Raw genomic sequence first — 17,792 nt, forward strand, 5'->3', positions numbered from 1 at the left:
AATGCAGGTGCCATTCTACTAGTTAGGTCCCGGCCCCCAAGTACCCAGCAATATTAAATGATCAGAGTGGGCAGCATATTGCATCCTTTTGCCAATTCTTGAATCTTTTGGTTTACTCTGGACGTTTAAGTATGAAGCGTCTGTAGTTCCATTGTAATTTGTCTGAACTCGACTTCTTGCTCCTGCCACATTCGTATACTGTCTATGGAGGTCAATCACACCGGCAAAATTTCCTCATTAACTTTGGAGGCCAACCTCCATCAGAGCCTTGGTTTGTTATCTGAATAGTTTTTACTCCCCCCCCCCCCTTCAACATCAGATGAAGTCTATATCGTTCAATCAGAGCAGCCACTGAAAATGTCTTCTATTACTGACTCATCTGGCACTTTGTATTAAGCACTGAGGGAAACAAGGCTAAACAGTCACCTTACCTGGTCACCACCTCTGTCAGACATCTCACTGTTAAATATTGGTCATCTTCATATTTTGCATTGCTCTGAACTGAACAGACGCACTGAATAAAAATTGAGTGGAGTGATCTACCTACCAAAATCACACACACACTTATAAGAAACCTTTGCAAGGATAAAACTGCCAATGGAAAATCTGCATCTCTAATGCAATAAGTTAAGCAATAACAATTAATTAAACAATGCCAGAGCCACTACAGAATAAGGATGACAAGAATATATGTACTGCTTGAAAGATAGACCATAGTGGATAGTGGAGTGCTAAGGATAAACTTTTTTACTGTTTTACTGTTATAGAGGTCATCCAAGATGAAAGATCAAATAATATGTATATTTTTCTCAACAAGCCATAACATTCCAAACTACAGTGTATACCACTTGTGTAACAGAATTAAGAAAAGTCTACAAAGCTAACCTGATCCCAGATTATGAATGTGGGGAAGGCTTTGTAACTTCAGACATATTAAGTTCTCAGATTTACCAAGTATTATATTCTAGCACTAAAATGTACAGAACAGAAGAAACACCTAAACATATAACCATAGGTCATGCATCCTACATGTAACAGCTTTCAAAGTTAGATTTATTTTTAAGAAAGTAGAATAAATGTGCACTATTTTGATATCATCACCTCCTAGTGCTATCAGTTTTTAAGGCAGTAAAACCCCTAAGAATCACTCACCATTTGGTATGCATTCACCAGTTGCGCAAGTTGATGTACCCTTGGTGGTATAATGGCTGATACAGACACCTTATGTTGTTTGTCTGCAGTGTCAGCATCTGAGATGTCATTTGTCATTTCTGTTTCCTCTATAGAGTCAGGTAAAGCAATCCCCTCTTCTGCACTGCTTTCTCGCATACTGTTTGCTGACTCTGTTCGAAAAACTGAAAGGTAATTGGAAATAAAGACTTATGGTTACTCAATATTTCAGATACACAGCTCTATTATTCATTATAAATAGAACATGTTAGTAGATAATTTAATACATTTCAGTATGACTCAGACATTGATGAATGCAATAAGCAAATGTTACATTAACGGAATACATAACTGTTGTTTTCATAAGGAGGCTACTGCATTCTTAAATAAGGAAATACACTAAGAACACTATATTTAATAAAGGAGTTCAGTATGTTAAAAAACTGTATGTGTGTGTGTGTGTGTGTGTGTGTGTGTGTGTGTGTGTGTGTGTGTGTGTGTGTGTGTGTGTGTGTGTGTGTGTATGTGTGCATGCACGCACGTGTTGGCATGTGTGTGTGTGTGTGTGTGTGTGTGTGTGTGTGTGTGCGTGCATGTGTGTGTCTAACTATATTTATCTAGCCATCTATATACATATGTATAGTCCAATAAAGCATGCAGAAAGTAGATACTCTGCGTTCATAAGTCAGCCCATAATGGTTAGAATTCATAAACAGTTTGTATAGTACACAGGAAACAGTTTGTGTGAGTAGTACCAAATGTAGGGTGTTTGTCATACACAAATAGTGCAGCTTGTACTGTGTATTGTAAATTGTATGTAAATGAGTAAATAAATATGTGTAAACAAATGCAACCAAACAAGTTAGTAATGAAATGTAAATAAGGGGATTTCAAAAAGTGCAATGACTCTTACACCAATCTGCACAGCGGTTCACATCCATGTACAAAGATATGTAGCTTCTCACCGCTTGTGTGGCAATATTTTGTGCAAAGCACATATTTTCATTCTGGCTGTGGATGGCTCTAATCTAGTGGCATGCAGTGGAGTACTGTGGCAGCAACATCTCGTTAGACCATGTCATATATACCATAATTAGTCTAGCCAACAAATAACTACTTTCAAGTGAACAATGATATGGTAAGGAGTATGACAGAAATGCATCACCAACATACTAAATCTAGGAGAATGCATAGTGTTCCTATCCTTGCAGAGACTATGGTGTATTAGCTCTTGCCATGCTAACTATATATCATCATGCATCCCTGTAATTCTGGGTTATGGTATATATGCATGCATCAGTAGCAGAGCACACGTATTAACCTGCCAGTTTTGACACAGGTTAATCAGGAATGTGAGTATCATCCACAGGAGGTCTCTTGCCTTCTGGAGATGTTAACTGTTCACATATACACTGTACTGCAAAACTGTCCTCAATAATTTTGGAAGTATCTCCACACTATGTGGACAGTGTCTTGCTGCCTTTGAGTGACAAAAACAGTAGCAAAGTATCCCAGGATTCTGAATCATAAGCACCTCTGAAAACATCATAGGGACACACAGCGGAGTATATGGGTGATACATTTCTGTCAGACTCCTTACCATATCACTGTTCACTTGAAAGTAGTTATTTGCTGGCTAAATTGATTATGATATATATGACGTGGTCTAACAAGATGTTGCTGCCACAGTACACCACTGTGAGCCAGCCACAGCCAGAATGAAAATATGTGCTTTGCACAAAATGATGATATATATAGTTAGCATGGCAAGAGTGAATGATCAGATGAAAAGGCAAGAAATGTGGAAAATGCATAAATATAGTTGCAAGTATAGAAAGCTTCTGGAAGAACCTCATGTTGATATGGAACAAACACAGGAATGGTTAAGGAGAGGTGAATTCAAACCAAGAGATGGAAGGTTAATATTGGTGGCTCAAGATAGTGGGCTACGTACACACTGGTTTACAAAGTCCATTGAACATATGGGAGAAACAGACAAATGTAGGTTTTGTAAAACTGAACTGAAAACAGTCACACACCTCATTGCTGGTTGTGACATGCTAATGGCAGAAGAACTCTATACTGAAAGGCACAATAATGTCGAGACTGTTACACTGTGGATTGTGCAAATATTATGGTTTTCAAGTGGATGAAAAGCACTGGAAAATGAGCTACAAAGCATCATAGAAAATGATGAAGTCTACATCACACAGGATCATCCATTACCAACAATTCAAAAGCTAGATGCTAGAAAACTGGATATAGTGGTCCAGGAAAAGAAGACAAGAGTAGCATTGATCATTAAAATCAGCACATCCGGTGACTACATTGTCCTATACGCAGAGAGACATAATGTTATAAAATATCAGGATCTTCAAGCAGAAATGATAGCAATGTGGCAGAAAGATACCCAAATAGTTCCAATAGTAGTAGGAGCAATGGGTCTTATAAAAAAGGAGTCTAAAATCTTATTTAGATATGCTTCCAATGCATGTAACTCCATACGAACTGCAGAAGGAGTCATTACTGGGCACATTGTGGGTGCTGCGAAGAGTACTTTTGGCTGACATCAAAGAGTGAAACAATACTAATTTCATGATCTTTAATCGTACTTTGATTTAGGAATGGGGTCCATTCCTGTCATGGTATTAGAAACCCAAAATATTTGGAGAAATTATAAAAGGGAGAGGGGGAAATATGTCACAGAGCAAGGACCATCATACTTTTCTAGTAACATCAACCATGTGACCAACTGCAGACATTCATATACCAAGCACATCACCACTGATATCTGTGAATTCTGAACAAACATGACATTATGGTGAACCCAATGATATACACACTACTATGATACCCATATGGTATGCAGAGGGAGGGTGTTTATGCATTAAACTTAGCCAAACTTACTTTCAGTGGCAGCAAGATGTCCTTGTAGCTCTCATGTGCCTATAAAAAGCAATATACATTGTCCAACCTTGATTACCTAACACTTAGTATGTCTAAGAATAGCAGAGCCAAACCTCTTTTAGGTAGTAATAACCTGGTATACCACCCACAGAAACACTTGAGGTCTGGGACATCCTGGTATCAACATTCAGACCTTCTGCTAAGATAATGCATGGTGTACTGCCTCCAGATGAGAGCACAAGGAATTATTTTGTCTCAGTAAATTGTGTCAGCAATGCAGGGCTACCTCCATCTGCTGTACATTGTGCTTACCTGTCCATTTATGTCTGTCAGGCACCAGTGACACTGAGCCATTGTCCTGTTATGCCCCCCATGGTAATGATGTCCTTCAGCAAGGACTGTCATACTTTAACTGCTGACTGATGGTTTGCAGCAAGATATGATGCTCTGCAGTTCTAACATTTTCCAGTATCTGCCAAACTAGTTATACTGTACACCTGCAAAATTCCTGTATAAACATTGGGACTATATCAATGGATACTTACTATATCTTTAACAGGCATGTGTGTGGATAGTGTGGATGTACCCTGTAATAGCCCTAGCAGCTCTGGTATGTTAAAACATGTTTCCTGACATAAGCTAGTCTTTTAAATGGTTACTGATATAGGATACATTGCATAATAAAAACAAAATATTATCCTCTGTAGATGACAAACACAGGACTGAACCAGAATGTTTGAGCTGGCAGATGGTAAGGGGTTTTGGGGAAGGTTATTGGCAAACCAAAGCACTGGTAAATATGTTTTCCCCATAATAGGGAGGCAAGGCTTGATGTGTGTGAAACCTATCCACTGGAAGTACCACATCCAGAATATGATCAACTCATGTGTCACATACCTAAAAAAAAGCAGAATTCTTATGTATGTGGTCATATTTTATCCATTTTAAGGTGGATACAGTAAGACAGATAAAAGGCAAAATGCATTTATGACCATGGTTAACTGTCTAAGTGAAGCTGGTTAGATTTACTTAGGTAAACGTGTCCAATTCCATACAGCCTGAAAGAATTCTTTTATCTTTTACATCTACTGCCTGTATTTTATCTGCTGCTATTGTATAAGGTTCATTGCAAGTTCTGACAGTCTTACCTAAGCTACAAGTCCTTGTAAGGCTGAATTCAGATGCAGACACATACATTTTTCTCCTGCTCAGTATCTCTGGGAAAAGCATGTGCATATGTCCATGTTGAAAAGAGTAACCTTGTCTGAATATGTCATATAGAACCAAACATAGCGGTACAGAAGATGCTCAGAATACATCCTTTCCAAGCTCAACAGACCAATGATGTACCATACAATTACTCCTGTCAAAACTGAATACATTTTTATTAGCCCTCTAAATTGTGACTATATTTATCAAAATAAAAAAATACATCTTACCAAACAAATGCAGATATATATATATATACATATATATATATATATATATATATATGTATATGTATGTATCACACAAAATAACTTCCCCAATTCAGATGTGATGATGTGCTAAACATCAACCACAATGGTGATGTCTCTAAATCGGCACAAATGTATATCCCTGTGTGTATCACACAGTCAACTAGATGCTTTTAGCATGACTATAAATCATTTATTACTGGTTTATACATCACAGTAGTTACATTACAGCCTGTTCATGAGGTGTGTGAAGTGCCACTTTGTCACAATCACGTGCAGATCCCCAAACCATGCAACTGTACTGAACAGACATGCATGACATGCTACTTTATAACCATATGTGGTGATACATGCATTTATTTGCCATCAAGTTCCATATACAGATTCACGTGTGTTTCTTGTGGAAAGTCTTACTGATATGACAGTTTGTGCTGAATCTACAAGGAGGGGTCCCACTTGGTATGTGAAGGAAACTGACATCTTCCTATACTACCCGCAGATGAAATACAGGGATAGGTTTCAGGATATCTAAGCTGGATTATTTAGAAAGGTGGATACATGGTATGACCTGGACCAGATGTCAGCAAGAGCTATTGGTATCCTAGGATTTGTTGAGCAATGTAGACACTGCTACAATGCCTGCAACTGCCACCAGCCTGAACTCCTCCACTAGTAAGGAAGAACAGGGTCAAAAAGAGTACCCCAAGATATGCTGTAAGTACTTAAACAGACTATTTCATACTAATAGATGTCACACAAGTACTTGTATTTTCTGCAGTGATAACCTTGAGGACAAGTATGCATGAAGGTATTAACAGTGCATGTCAATTGTTTGGTCTGCAAATCATTATGATATGATGCATGTATGTCCTTTTGCAAAGCATAACTCATTCAATATAATTACAATTGCATATATTGATTTATTTGAAGCAGACTGAAGTATGTAGCTATAGACCATTGTTGAATATCTGTGGCATATGTTATTTGGAGCAGAATAAGCATGTGGACAGGAAATGCTTGCCATGCATTGCTGTTCCTACTCTAGTAGGCATGTTATGGACATTACACAGTATTGGCCAACAGCATTATCAAACCTTCACACAGTTAAGAATATGGGCAGTCCTTCCTTGCTCTAAATGCTTTATCCACCTCCTGTAACAATGTACTGATGTGCATCTTTACCTTACAGTACATGAGGAGCATGAGATGAACTGGGCTGACTGCTACAGAAGGTAGCAAACACTTATGGCAGAGCAGGATGAGTAAGATTTGTTGATGATATACAGAGTACTATATTTCCATTATATATCATGGTACTATGGTATGTCACACTTATGTCTCCCTTACTGAAACCATGAGCAACAGGTAGCGGAGTGTCAGGTATTTCTACAATAGCCTGAGTCTGGTGATGAGGCTGGAACTACGTTTCTAGTGAAAAGCAAAGGTCCCTCTCTGGCAGGGAGCCCTGGTCCATCATGTGAAGAACTGAGGGGCTGCCAGCCCAGTCAGATAGAATTTTGCAGATAATTCTATGTCAGTTGTAAATATTAATGTAATCCATGGGCGTGTTCTACAAATGTAAAGAGAACTATATGTTATGGTTAAACTATATTTTGTATTGAGCTTCAAAAATGTAACCACAGTGGACTCTGCTGGAAGAAAGCTGATAAGTCAAGCATTGTATGACTGATCTTAGGTTTGGAGACAGGATGTCTGGGCCAGGAAATTCTTTCTATTGTCTTGATATAAGAGATAATTACTAAGGTTTTACATGTATAATGTCTTTTATTGCTGTGGCTTCCTGACCAGGTGCAGCTTACAAGGAAATGTAAATTATGAGTTTCTGTTAATCTGGGAACTAAAGAAGTGATAAAAATGATGTAATGTGAAATGACTCAGCAGTACTGGGTGTTTATCAATTTAAGACTTTCTCAGAGAAAAAGATTAAAGCATTTTGGATTTTGTTTGAACCTGAACACATCAACTCACCAGCACTCTGCCTTCACTCTATAAGTAAGACATTTATTTAGAACAGTGATTTCTCTTAGAGTCAGATAGAAATAACCAGATTAGTCTAGCTGTTTTCTAAATTTATGTAAGACTATTCTACAGTATTATTTTAAAGCATTTTCCTGTGATTTCTGAACTCTGTAATGTCATTGTGATGAAGTAATAAGATTTGTCTTGTGTTTTTATTAGTTATTATTAAAACTTTCATCTGTGGCTGTTTTGTTTAAAGGTAATTTAAGCTCTAGAGTATTTGCATGTATTTAGTGATATTGTACTAATCCACTCCAGAATAGCCTTAGTCCTGGGTTACACTTACTATTTGGATAACAGTAATATTACACAGTGAAATTGGTCACCCTTTGGGAAGAGCCTTATTAGTAGCTGATAAGAGTAGTTGGTGGCAGTGATTACTACCTAATAGCCTGGCAGGAGGGGGAATAGAACCTGTGCCAGCCTTCCCCAGGAGTGTCTGTGTGTTTATATATAAACCAAATCTCAAAGTGTGTATGTGTGTGTGTGTGTGTGTGTGTGTGTGTGTGTGTGTGTGTGTGTGTCAGCTACTTGGCACGAACACAAAGCACTGGTTGGACAGAGAGAGTACTGGAGGTTTTGGCTTGACTACTCGGTGAGATCTGAACCCTATAGCTGTGTCAAGGAGTCTTATTGGGGATATGGAGAGAAAGGGAGAAACTAGCCCCAGAGTAACTGTGATCTCTGTGTAATCTTAAGAGAAAATGTACTTTACTGTGTGTGTACTTGTTATCCTCCAAATGAGTACACTCCTCACTGGTGCTAGTGGTGAGGATTGAGGCTCCTTGATTACTGGGCCAGTGCACGGGTATCACACATCACGCAGAAGAAACCTTGAACAAGAAGGTGCGTGGGTGGACATGGTGGCACTTATGATAGTACAGCTGCAGCAGGGGCAGTCGGTGGTGTCTCTGGGGATGCATCCACTTGCAAGAAGACTATGTGCAAATAGTCTCCTGGAGTGGATTACAGACCTCCTTGTCGGATTGGCTCAGGCCATTTGACTATCGGGGGTGGGTTGGGGCACGTCCATGACATTAGTCATCCTGGACCATCAGCTATGATGATTCTTGACAGTTTGCCTTCTGGGACATGTGTCTGATGAAGCAACTTCGGTTGTGAAAGAGCTTACCACTTTGTACTTTGCTGTGATTAAACGTTTTGCTGTGTGTTATCTTGGTGCATTTTTTACTTTTTACCTTTCATTTGGATTTATTTCTGCACCAAGGTTTTACCCAACACGGTTTCTTTGGTTTTTTCTTCTGGGACAGACTGGCTAACCCCTGCAGCTAGTACTCCATCCTGCTGCCTGGTACATGTCACCCTCTTCCTACTTTGTCACATCCAATACTTTGTGCATATTCCAGAACCATTTGTTCATTGTTGGTATGTACACATCCACCCCTCCCTTGTCAGTGTAACCTAATGTGTGCACATCCTGTCCCTTTTGTTTCAATCTGCAAAGTCTCCTCTGCCTCTTGCTCCATATCCTGTTTTCCATTCACTCAATTCCCATATCCCCCACCCTTATTCTAATTATATGAATTGGGCAGTGCAGTGGAGCAGCGGTTAACATTGTCGCCTCAAAGCAAGAGGTCCTCCGGTTCGATTCTTGGCTGGGGTGCCTTCTGTGTGGAGTTTGCATGTTCTCCCTGCATTCGCGTGGGTTTCCTTCGGGTACTCCGGTTTCCTCCCACATTCTAAATGGTAAAATCTCAACAAACTGTGTAAAACAAAAAACAGCAAAGCAGGCCAGAGCTAAAAACCTTGAAAAATTTAATGTAAGCGCTTTCGGAAACGTCAGCACGTTTCCTTCCTTCCTCAGACATACAATAACAAACCATTTGGGCCTGATTATATAGTATACCAACAGCCCAATAAACCAATTAGTGTACTAAAGACAAATTCATTGCCAAAAACTTTTGAACATTCCTCCCACATTCTAAAAGACATGCGTCTGGAGCATTTCTCCTCGGGCCTCCACTGAAAGCAGGCTCTGTGGAACCTAGTCGGACTTTCTCGGTCAACAAATGTTAAATAAAGGGGGGGGGTCCAACACCCAAAAAATTATTCTGCATTCCTACCACCATATTGCATTCTGTCCTATATTGTTCTTGTGTATTTCTATGTGTTTGCTCTCTGCTCCCTTTCCTACTGTCTTATTCCCACCTTTTCATCCTCATGATGTTGTTGTTGCTGTGGGTACATGCAAGCCCCTCCCCCCACTGTCAGTCACCATAGTTTTAGGATAACTTTCCATGGCACTTTGAGCCACTATGCTGCAAAGCATACTACCAAGTACCTGTTTATATCATTTTTGTCTGAAAGCAGTACATGTTGCTCTGCCCTGCTGAATAAGATGACACCAATGCAGCTCACTGAAGGAAAATGAGAGCAGTACTGGTCAGCATAGCAAAAACAAACAATGAAGGTTGTTCAGCAGCACACTCTGCTTCCCCATTACATCGTAATCACACTGTACTACACTGCTTATGCATGTGCCATGGCTCTTTATGAATCCCAGCCTGCATCTTGTTTGATACTTATCTGCACACAAAATAAATGTTCACACGATCATTACTTGTTGCACAGATGGTATTTTTATTTGGTACCATAATTATGAAGTACATTTATACAATGTAAACTTCCAACAAATAAGAGAAAAACTGAGTCATATTTTGACTATCCATTCACTCACCTGCAAAGTCATGTTTTAGGTAGGAATGACAATATTCTTAAAAGGGAAATCAGGCTTTCAACTTGCTTTAAACCTGCTACATGACTTATGGTGGCATTTACCAGTTTTATCTGATTGCATTACTTCACTAGGTATTCTGATGAAGTTTTGTTTAATTGTAAGACAAAAGTGCTTGGTGTATTAGTGCATTGGTGTATTAAATCTTGAAGCCCAGATTCTGTTTCAGATATCATTTTGTTTTGGTTTTTAAGTTTTCCATCAAAGCTGTTCATTTGGTTACATGGTTACATTACAAAAACTGTCTTACAGATGAACGGATTCAAGGAACAGCATGCTTAAATTACATGTTTCATGTCATCAAAGGCTTCATAAACCTCAAGGGGTTGTGGTGGAGGCTTAGATATCACATTGCAGTATCTAAAGCTAACCACCTCAGTGGTCACCATCTTTAAAAAAATCCTGTATGTCGACATTGGCTTTTCCATCTTTCTCCCGGCTGATGTAAGTGCATCGAAGATATTAATTTTAATATTTCCTATTTATAATTCATAGATTCATAGATATTCTAAAGCCACCACAACCATTCACACCTTGTTAGCTATAATTAGGGAAAGATCTTCCTTCATTTATTTGAGGTATTTTTTTATATGTTCTGAATGACCAAATGTATTTAATTTGTGAGTGGTCACTCAGAACACTAAAGGAGTTTGATTTACTACAGTAGAAAATGCTTCCTAGTAACGTAAGTATGTTTATTGCTGATATCAATCAGGACATGGTGTATTTGTATTCACTAGTAGTGGGTAGGTGTAGAATTAGAGAGTTCCTAATATGGATGAGAAAGAGGGAAATTAACTGTAATGAACAGTCTGAGGACTAAAGTGTCAGAATAGTGAGATAGCATGTTAATCTAAGTGTTCAGAGTTTATATATAGGCATTATAAATGAGTTTGCAAGTTTGTTGGGGTTATAATTGTAAAGACTAGGCTGGAAACTGGACTGAGACAGGTAATGTACCAGAGGTGTAGCACAGAGCTGGGTACCTGTAGGGTGTATGAGGTTGTATAATAGAAAAACAGGGCTAGTGGGAGTTGACTACAGCAAGTAGCGTAATGGCACCTTTTTCAGCCTACCTCCAGGAGGTGGAAAGGTGGGTAAAAAGCACCACAGCCAAACAACCCTCTGGTCTGTAAATGCAGTCTAGCTCATTCAATTAAAATGCAGTCGTTTCAGCACAGCCGGAAGATAGTATACTTGATCAGTTACCAATGCTGTGTAAGGAAATGAACTGAAACCGTGGCCTATCATCTAGGCTATGAGTTAAAATGACTAGATTATCAGCCTATCAGCCACCTAGGCTGTCCGCATAGGTTAAGTTGCATAGTCTATCTGCCAACTAGACTGTTGGAGTAGTAGCATAGTAGTAGTAGTAGTAGTAGTAGTAGCACAAAGGCTGAAATAGCTGCAAATGAAATGAAAGAGCAGCCTGTATGCATCTAAGTTATAAAGTAAATGGACCTGATATAAAACAAAGGAGATCAGTCTATCTGCCACTTAGGCTGTATGCACAGATTGAATTGTAGCATTTAACTGCTACTTTAACTGCTGGAGCAGAAGTATAAGCAATAAAATAAAAGGACCTAAGAAAAGAAGAAGGAGATCAGCCCGTCAACTACCTAGGCTGTGTGCAAAGTTAAATGGCACAGTTTATCTCCCACCTAGAGTGTTGGAGTAAAAGTGAATGTGCAATGAAATTGTGGCCTATCTGATAGCAGGGTTATGAGGTAAGAGGATCTGTTAAAAGCAGATGTATAGCCTATATGCCACCTAGGCTTCATGCATATGCTAATTCACACAACTCTTCTACCTCCTAGACTATCGTACTAATAGTATAAAAGATGAAGTAGTCAGAACATAAGCACAAACTCAAAGAGGAAGTACAGCCTGTAACGCATGCTGTCTAGATGAGGGTTCTACTGTAGGAAGTGTTAGTAAATAAAATGACAGCTTACCATGGCAAGTACTATGTAAGGAATGCCATTAATGAAGCAGTATACTCCTGCAAGTCAGAATATGTGGAAAAGATGGAAGATGGGAAGTGCAGTTAGTGAAAGAGATATGTAGCAGTCTTGTAGCTCAGGAGTTAGAGCAACGGTCTTGTAAGCCAAGTGTCATGGGAACAAATCCTGTCAAGACCTCTGCTTCTGATTTAATCACTCTAACACATGTTGAGGATTGCAGTTTATGTACTCAGTTTTGAGTGCTTCCATAGCTCACCCAATAAAATGAAGTGCTTTGAACAATGTAAGTGGGGAGGATTATGGGTTCAAGTGCCTGAAGGAATCATTATGAGTTATTATACATTTCTCCCTCTGAACACCCTTAGATAATACTCTACTTCAAAATGAAAATGTTATACAGGACTTTAGATCATGCTTTGATAATTCCCTTTCTTTCATTCACCATGTGGCAACAGTAACCAGAAAATCCTTCTACTTAGAGAAACTAATTGCCAAGAGAATAATGTCCTAATCTAATGAGGTCATTGTTTCCCTATACTGAGCATTGATTAGGCTAGTTATTCAGTGCAATGACCCCTTTGGCAGGTAGTTCACTAGACATATTAAACAACTAGAAAAAACACAAGAGTTCCTAACTAAGAAGATCATGGGCTTAAAGACACTGAACTAACAAGAGTCTAGAAGCACTGTCCCTTTTTTCAGTACAGGCATTTGAGGAAATATCTATGCTTTGCCTTCTGTTTGTCTTCAGAAATCTAATAATTCCATAAATACCAGAAGCAGGGACCTAAATATACACTGGCAGATAAATAAAATGCAGTGAAGAGAGATTTTTCACACAGCATCTCCCCCAGCTCTGGAACACACTGCCCCTACAGGTTAAGCAGTGTGATACAATATCCTTCAGGTGAGACCTAGATGAGGAAATGAGCATCCACAAATTCACCCAAGGCTTGACTGTTTTAGCCCTCCTATAGAGAGGAGGTACGGCTTAAGGGTGGGTACTGGTAATGGGTACGTCATCACGAGATGCATTTGTCTTGAAATTCCTAAGAATCTTATGAGTAGTATAAAAGGCAACAACTGTTTATAGTGTAAATGTAAACAAAGTGTGACAGTGTTCCTCTTGGAGTCAGAGAGGAAAAGGACAGAGTTTAGCTAGACTGAAACCTGTGATCTCACTAGGTTACCTAAGAGGAAGTGTTGTCATTGATGGGCGAATGCTGAGTTGTCAGAATGTTAGGTAATATAAGGAGAATGGTGGGAATAGCTTATCAACTATATAATATAATATAGTACATTGTGAAGAGATTCTAGAATACAATATTGTTAAATATTGTCTGGTTAGTAGAGTCAAGAAGTTATGAGAATAGCATTGTTAAAGAGAAGTGATGAGAAGAAAAGAAGCTAACTGTAGTCAAAAAGTTAAGATTCTGTGACAATTATTTTAAGCTGAGATTATATGTTTAATTCTTCAATACAGGGTAGGCCTGCTGGATATGATTTGTGAATATAAGAGTATGGGCCTTATTGGTGAAAGGCCAGAAGAGTGATCTACTGGCAATAAGAAACATGGGAACTTCATTGTTTAAGATGTAACTGAAAAAGTTGTGTGTGTAGTTTGCATTGGCTTACTGCTGATGATGCAGACTGTAGGAGTGGTTAGGCAAAAACAAAATGTAATTTATTTATTTATTTATTTATAGTTGTTGACCGGGAGTGTCTGACTGGACATAGGTCCATTTTCAGCGGAGGCCCGGGGAGAAAAGCTCCACAGTTAAAATAAACAGACAGTAGTTACACTGGATTACACAGCGATTAACAATTTACATAGCAATTACTTACAACATATTTACAGATGAAGAACATAGTACATCAGTAGACAACTAGAATCTTTCTCTGTGAAGTACATAACAGACATTAACAAATGTTACAAGAAGAAGTTCCTGCTGTATAATAAGTACTGGCATATGAGCATCTGAGCTTGCTATAATCAAGGTAGTTAGTGATGATAAGTAATGATATGTGGTTCATGGGAATAGAGGCAGGGTGAGGAGCATACTTCTCAACTTCTTAGACCAAGAGGTCTGAACAAACCCATTAATAAAACTGGGACAAAGGCTCAAAAATAGGCACAATTTTTAAATATTGCTCCTACAAACTTAGAAAGTTGATAGAATAACAGGTTTTGCATTGGCATGACTTTTCTGAAAGGTATGAAGCCTAAAGCTCAAATGCCTGTCATTATTTTCTAACTTCAGTCTTTAATGATTTGTCACTAACTTGCCAAAAAACACAATTTTATGAAAAGTGGACCAAAAACATTAAGCAAAAATCTGGGGATTCTGTGAAAATCTGTACAGTTGAGAGGTATGGTGAGGAACAGTGCCCCTCACCCACGAGTTATTACAATACGAAAAACAAATACAAAAAACAATCAGAGAAAATGGTTTGACAGACATTTATGGCAACACGTGCTCAGGAAGAAAATAGGCAAACAACGCACAGAGCAGTCAGGCAATTGAAGGAATTTAGTTGAAGGAGAAAGCATTAAGTGGGACAGCATAGGTAGCTCATCAAGATAATGCTTTGAACCAATACAGCAATAAATATTTCTGTATAAGTCATGCATGACTTTTCTCAATACAGAGTTTTAAGTGGCAGAGATCAATTACACCAACAGCCTTAACCTGCTTAAAGCTGTAGTAGTACAGCTAATAAAAAGTGTTTAAAACCTGTAGCTGGGATGACAGAACAGTCTGACACTTTTTTTAAGGAAACAGCAGAAAGAATTTGGGAACTTAGAGACTGAGGAACCCTCTTGTACTACCTATCCCCTTAAATTTCCATGTCATTCAATTAAAGGATAGAAAGGGAAAACAGGCAGACTGCAGGAGAAAATGGGAAGAGTACGCAAGCTATGTCCCACAGAGCTAAATGCTGCTGTAAAGCTGAACTAATGGAGAACATTTAAATATTTCTCAGAGCTGAACTAATGGAGAGCATTTAAATATTTCTCAGGGCGTGAACCTAACCAGAATTTCTGCAGATACAACTTTATCCAAACAGCTCAAATCTGTGTACATACAACACACCACTGGAAACACACAGGGCCAGATTCATTAATGCTTATGCTGAGTGTACATGAGATGTATTCAAGAACATCCCTACCACATTGTTTGCACTTTCTAATCACTCAGAATGATTACACTAAGTATACATGTAGTCTACAATTTGGGCTAACCTTTACGAATTCCCATGATAATTAAGGCTGCAAGAAAATCAGTAGCAAAGCTAAAATTAGGAGGAAGAAGGTGTGAGTTATGCTTTTGTTGTCTGTTCATTCATAATAGTGTACACTCAGTGTAGGCATTAATGAATCCCAGTGACAGACTTTTGAGAATGTAGTCAGTATTTGCTCAGCACATAAGCTTTTTCAGAGACCAACTACACAAATTACTGACGGACTGAAAGGTGTTACAAATATTACATATAACAATCTGGCTTGGGTAAAACCAGAATGGGACATGATGACAGACTGAGAAAGTTGCTGGAAAGGCTGATACAAAATAATCTTAAAAAAATGAAGAAATGAAAATACCAGACATGTGTGGCTCATATCAGACATTTGGGATATGTCTTAATATATCAGGGTGTGTTGGCTGATACAATGAAGTGAGAGCAGTAGTCCAAATTTTCCAAATAAACACTAGAAAAAAGGATAAGGGAGAATCATAAAGACTTCAAAAAGATGGCTTGATTTCTGTTTTCTGTGTTATTACTTTCCACATGATACCAAAGACCAAATTAATGTAGCTGCTCCTGGTAATTACCTTTTTTTTTGTTCCATTGCTGGACTCATTTCTATTTCATGTAGCATATTTCAAGCACCCATAGCACTACTGTATGCTGTATTATGTGACTTCTGTCTTCAGGCAGTTCCTTACTATGTCAGAAAAGTGTTCAAAAGGTATCCCTTTGGCTGTCCTGTGTTTCTTCATTATATTACCTTCATCTACCCTCATCTGAATTTCTGAAATTAGGCATTCTGTACTGTTTGTATTGCAGTATTTGATGCACTAGTTCAGATAGCAGTATTTAACTCTCTATGTCTTCAGATGTTTTAAAAAGCTATGTTTAATGGTTGCAGCAGGTTTCCATTTGTGCTCAATTTGTATTAGATGGGTATAATTTTTAAAATATCTGAGTCTTCTCACAGTATCCTAGCATGCTAAATGAAAAAGAACTCTGATCAGCTAACTTTCTTTTAAAATTGTCACTGGTTACATGCTGCTGTGGCAGGGATCCCAATGTTAAATGCTATTGTCCAGCAAGTAATACCTAGTCTTTGAGGTATTCACAGTACAGCTTTTGTCAAAAAAAAAGAGAGAGAGAGCGATTGTTAGTATTGAAACTAGAGCTGTTGGAAAGAAGGATTCCTTGCTTGAGAATACGTCAGCTAGTATAAAATGCTATTCTGTGCTTTGATTTAGCTTTAAATCGTATTTGCCTATCTCATCTAATGTACCTTGAGCTCTTTTGCACTAAATGCTAGATCTCTCCTTCTAAACTGTTTTCCTTCCTGCATTTTTTCCTTAGCCCTGCTTCCCCCATCTCTAAAATGGCAAGGTGGTCCCTGGATGGTCTTTTACAATCAGGGACTCAAAGCACCTGAAATCGAACTGCTAAACCTGAAATTCCTTGCCCAAAATGGAAGAAAACAAAAAACTAACAGAAAGTGTATATCACATGTTTTCTAAAAAATGACTTTACCTTATACAGTGTCAGTGGCTGGAATTAGCAGTTCTAAACTAGTGTCTTCTTTCTTTGTAATCTGTATAGTGTGCTCTCTTCCGCCCCCCCCCCCAGTACTTTTCATGCAGCTGTCTGTCTCCCAGATTAAAATTCTTCTTACTCACGCTAGTCTTTCTTATTCCTTTGTACATAGTGTACTTGCAGGCTAATAGCCTAAAATTCAATTAATGTGAATGCTGTGTGTATAACTATGTATGACCTTTTTCTGTGCTTCCTATGCTAAATTGGCTCTATACAAGCATTGAATACTAGTATCTATTGTTGCTTCTCTGAAAGTTTTTCTTAGGAAACTTACCCGAAGATTCTTGGTCTCTAAGATTTCTACCCATTCTGATTGCCTCCCCTACCCTACCTCTTATCTCACTCACCCCCCACTACATCTAAATTTAAACGTAACACCGCACCCTTCCTCTATTAGCTCCCCCTTCCTCTTCCATACACACAACCAACCAATTTGCTACTACAAACATTACACTCTCATCATAATAGCTTCCTACTCCCTTGCCTATGCCTACAGAAACTCTTCTACCATCCTCTAGTTATCCACCAAGTCATTATTTCTGATTACCTCTCTCAAATCTCCCCCTCTTCCATATCTTACAGCCTAGTATAACTTACTCTCCCTTTCTTCTCTCTCATCATGTCTAGTACCTATTTCACTTATATTAAGGTTTCCTACAGACA

At 38.5% G+C, this 17,792-nt stretch overlaps 1 protein-coding gene across 1 annotated transcript in view; it reads right to left on the bottom strand.

Moving 5' to 3' along the window:
- The window catches only part of LOC122787923 (dynein beta chain, flagellar outer arm-like), a 5,188,001-nt gene that overhangs the window by 2,951,616 nt on the left and 2,218,593 nt on the right, over window positions 1-17,792 (bottom strand). The window contains exon 50 of the mRNA XM_044054850.1: window positions 1,153-1,355. Coding sequence (XP_043910785.1) covers window positions 1,153-1,355 — 203 coding nt within the window. The remainder of the gene's footprint in view (window positions 1-1,152; window positions 1,356-17,792) is intronic.

Source organism: Protopterus annectens, chromosome 13.part0 (genome assembly GCF_019279795.1).
Source record: "Protopterus annectens isolate FY-2018-M chromosome 13.part0, PAN1.0, whole genome shotgun sequence".
NCBI classification, from domain to species: Eukaryota; Metazoa; Chordata; order Ceratodontiformes; family Protopteridae; genus Protopterus; species Protopterus annectens.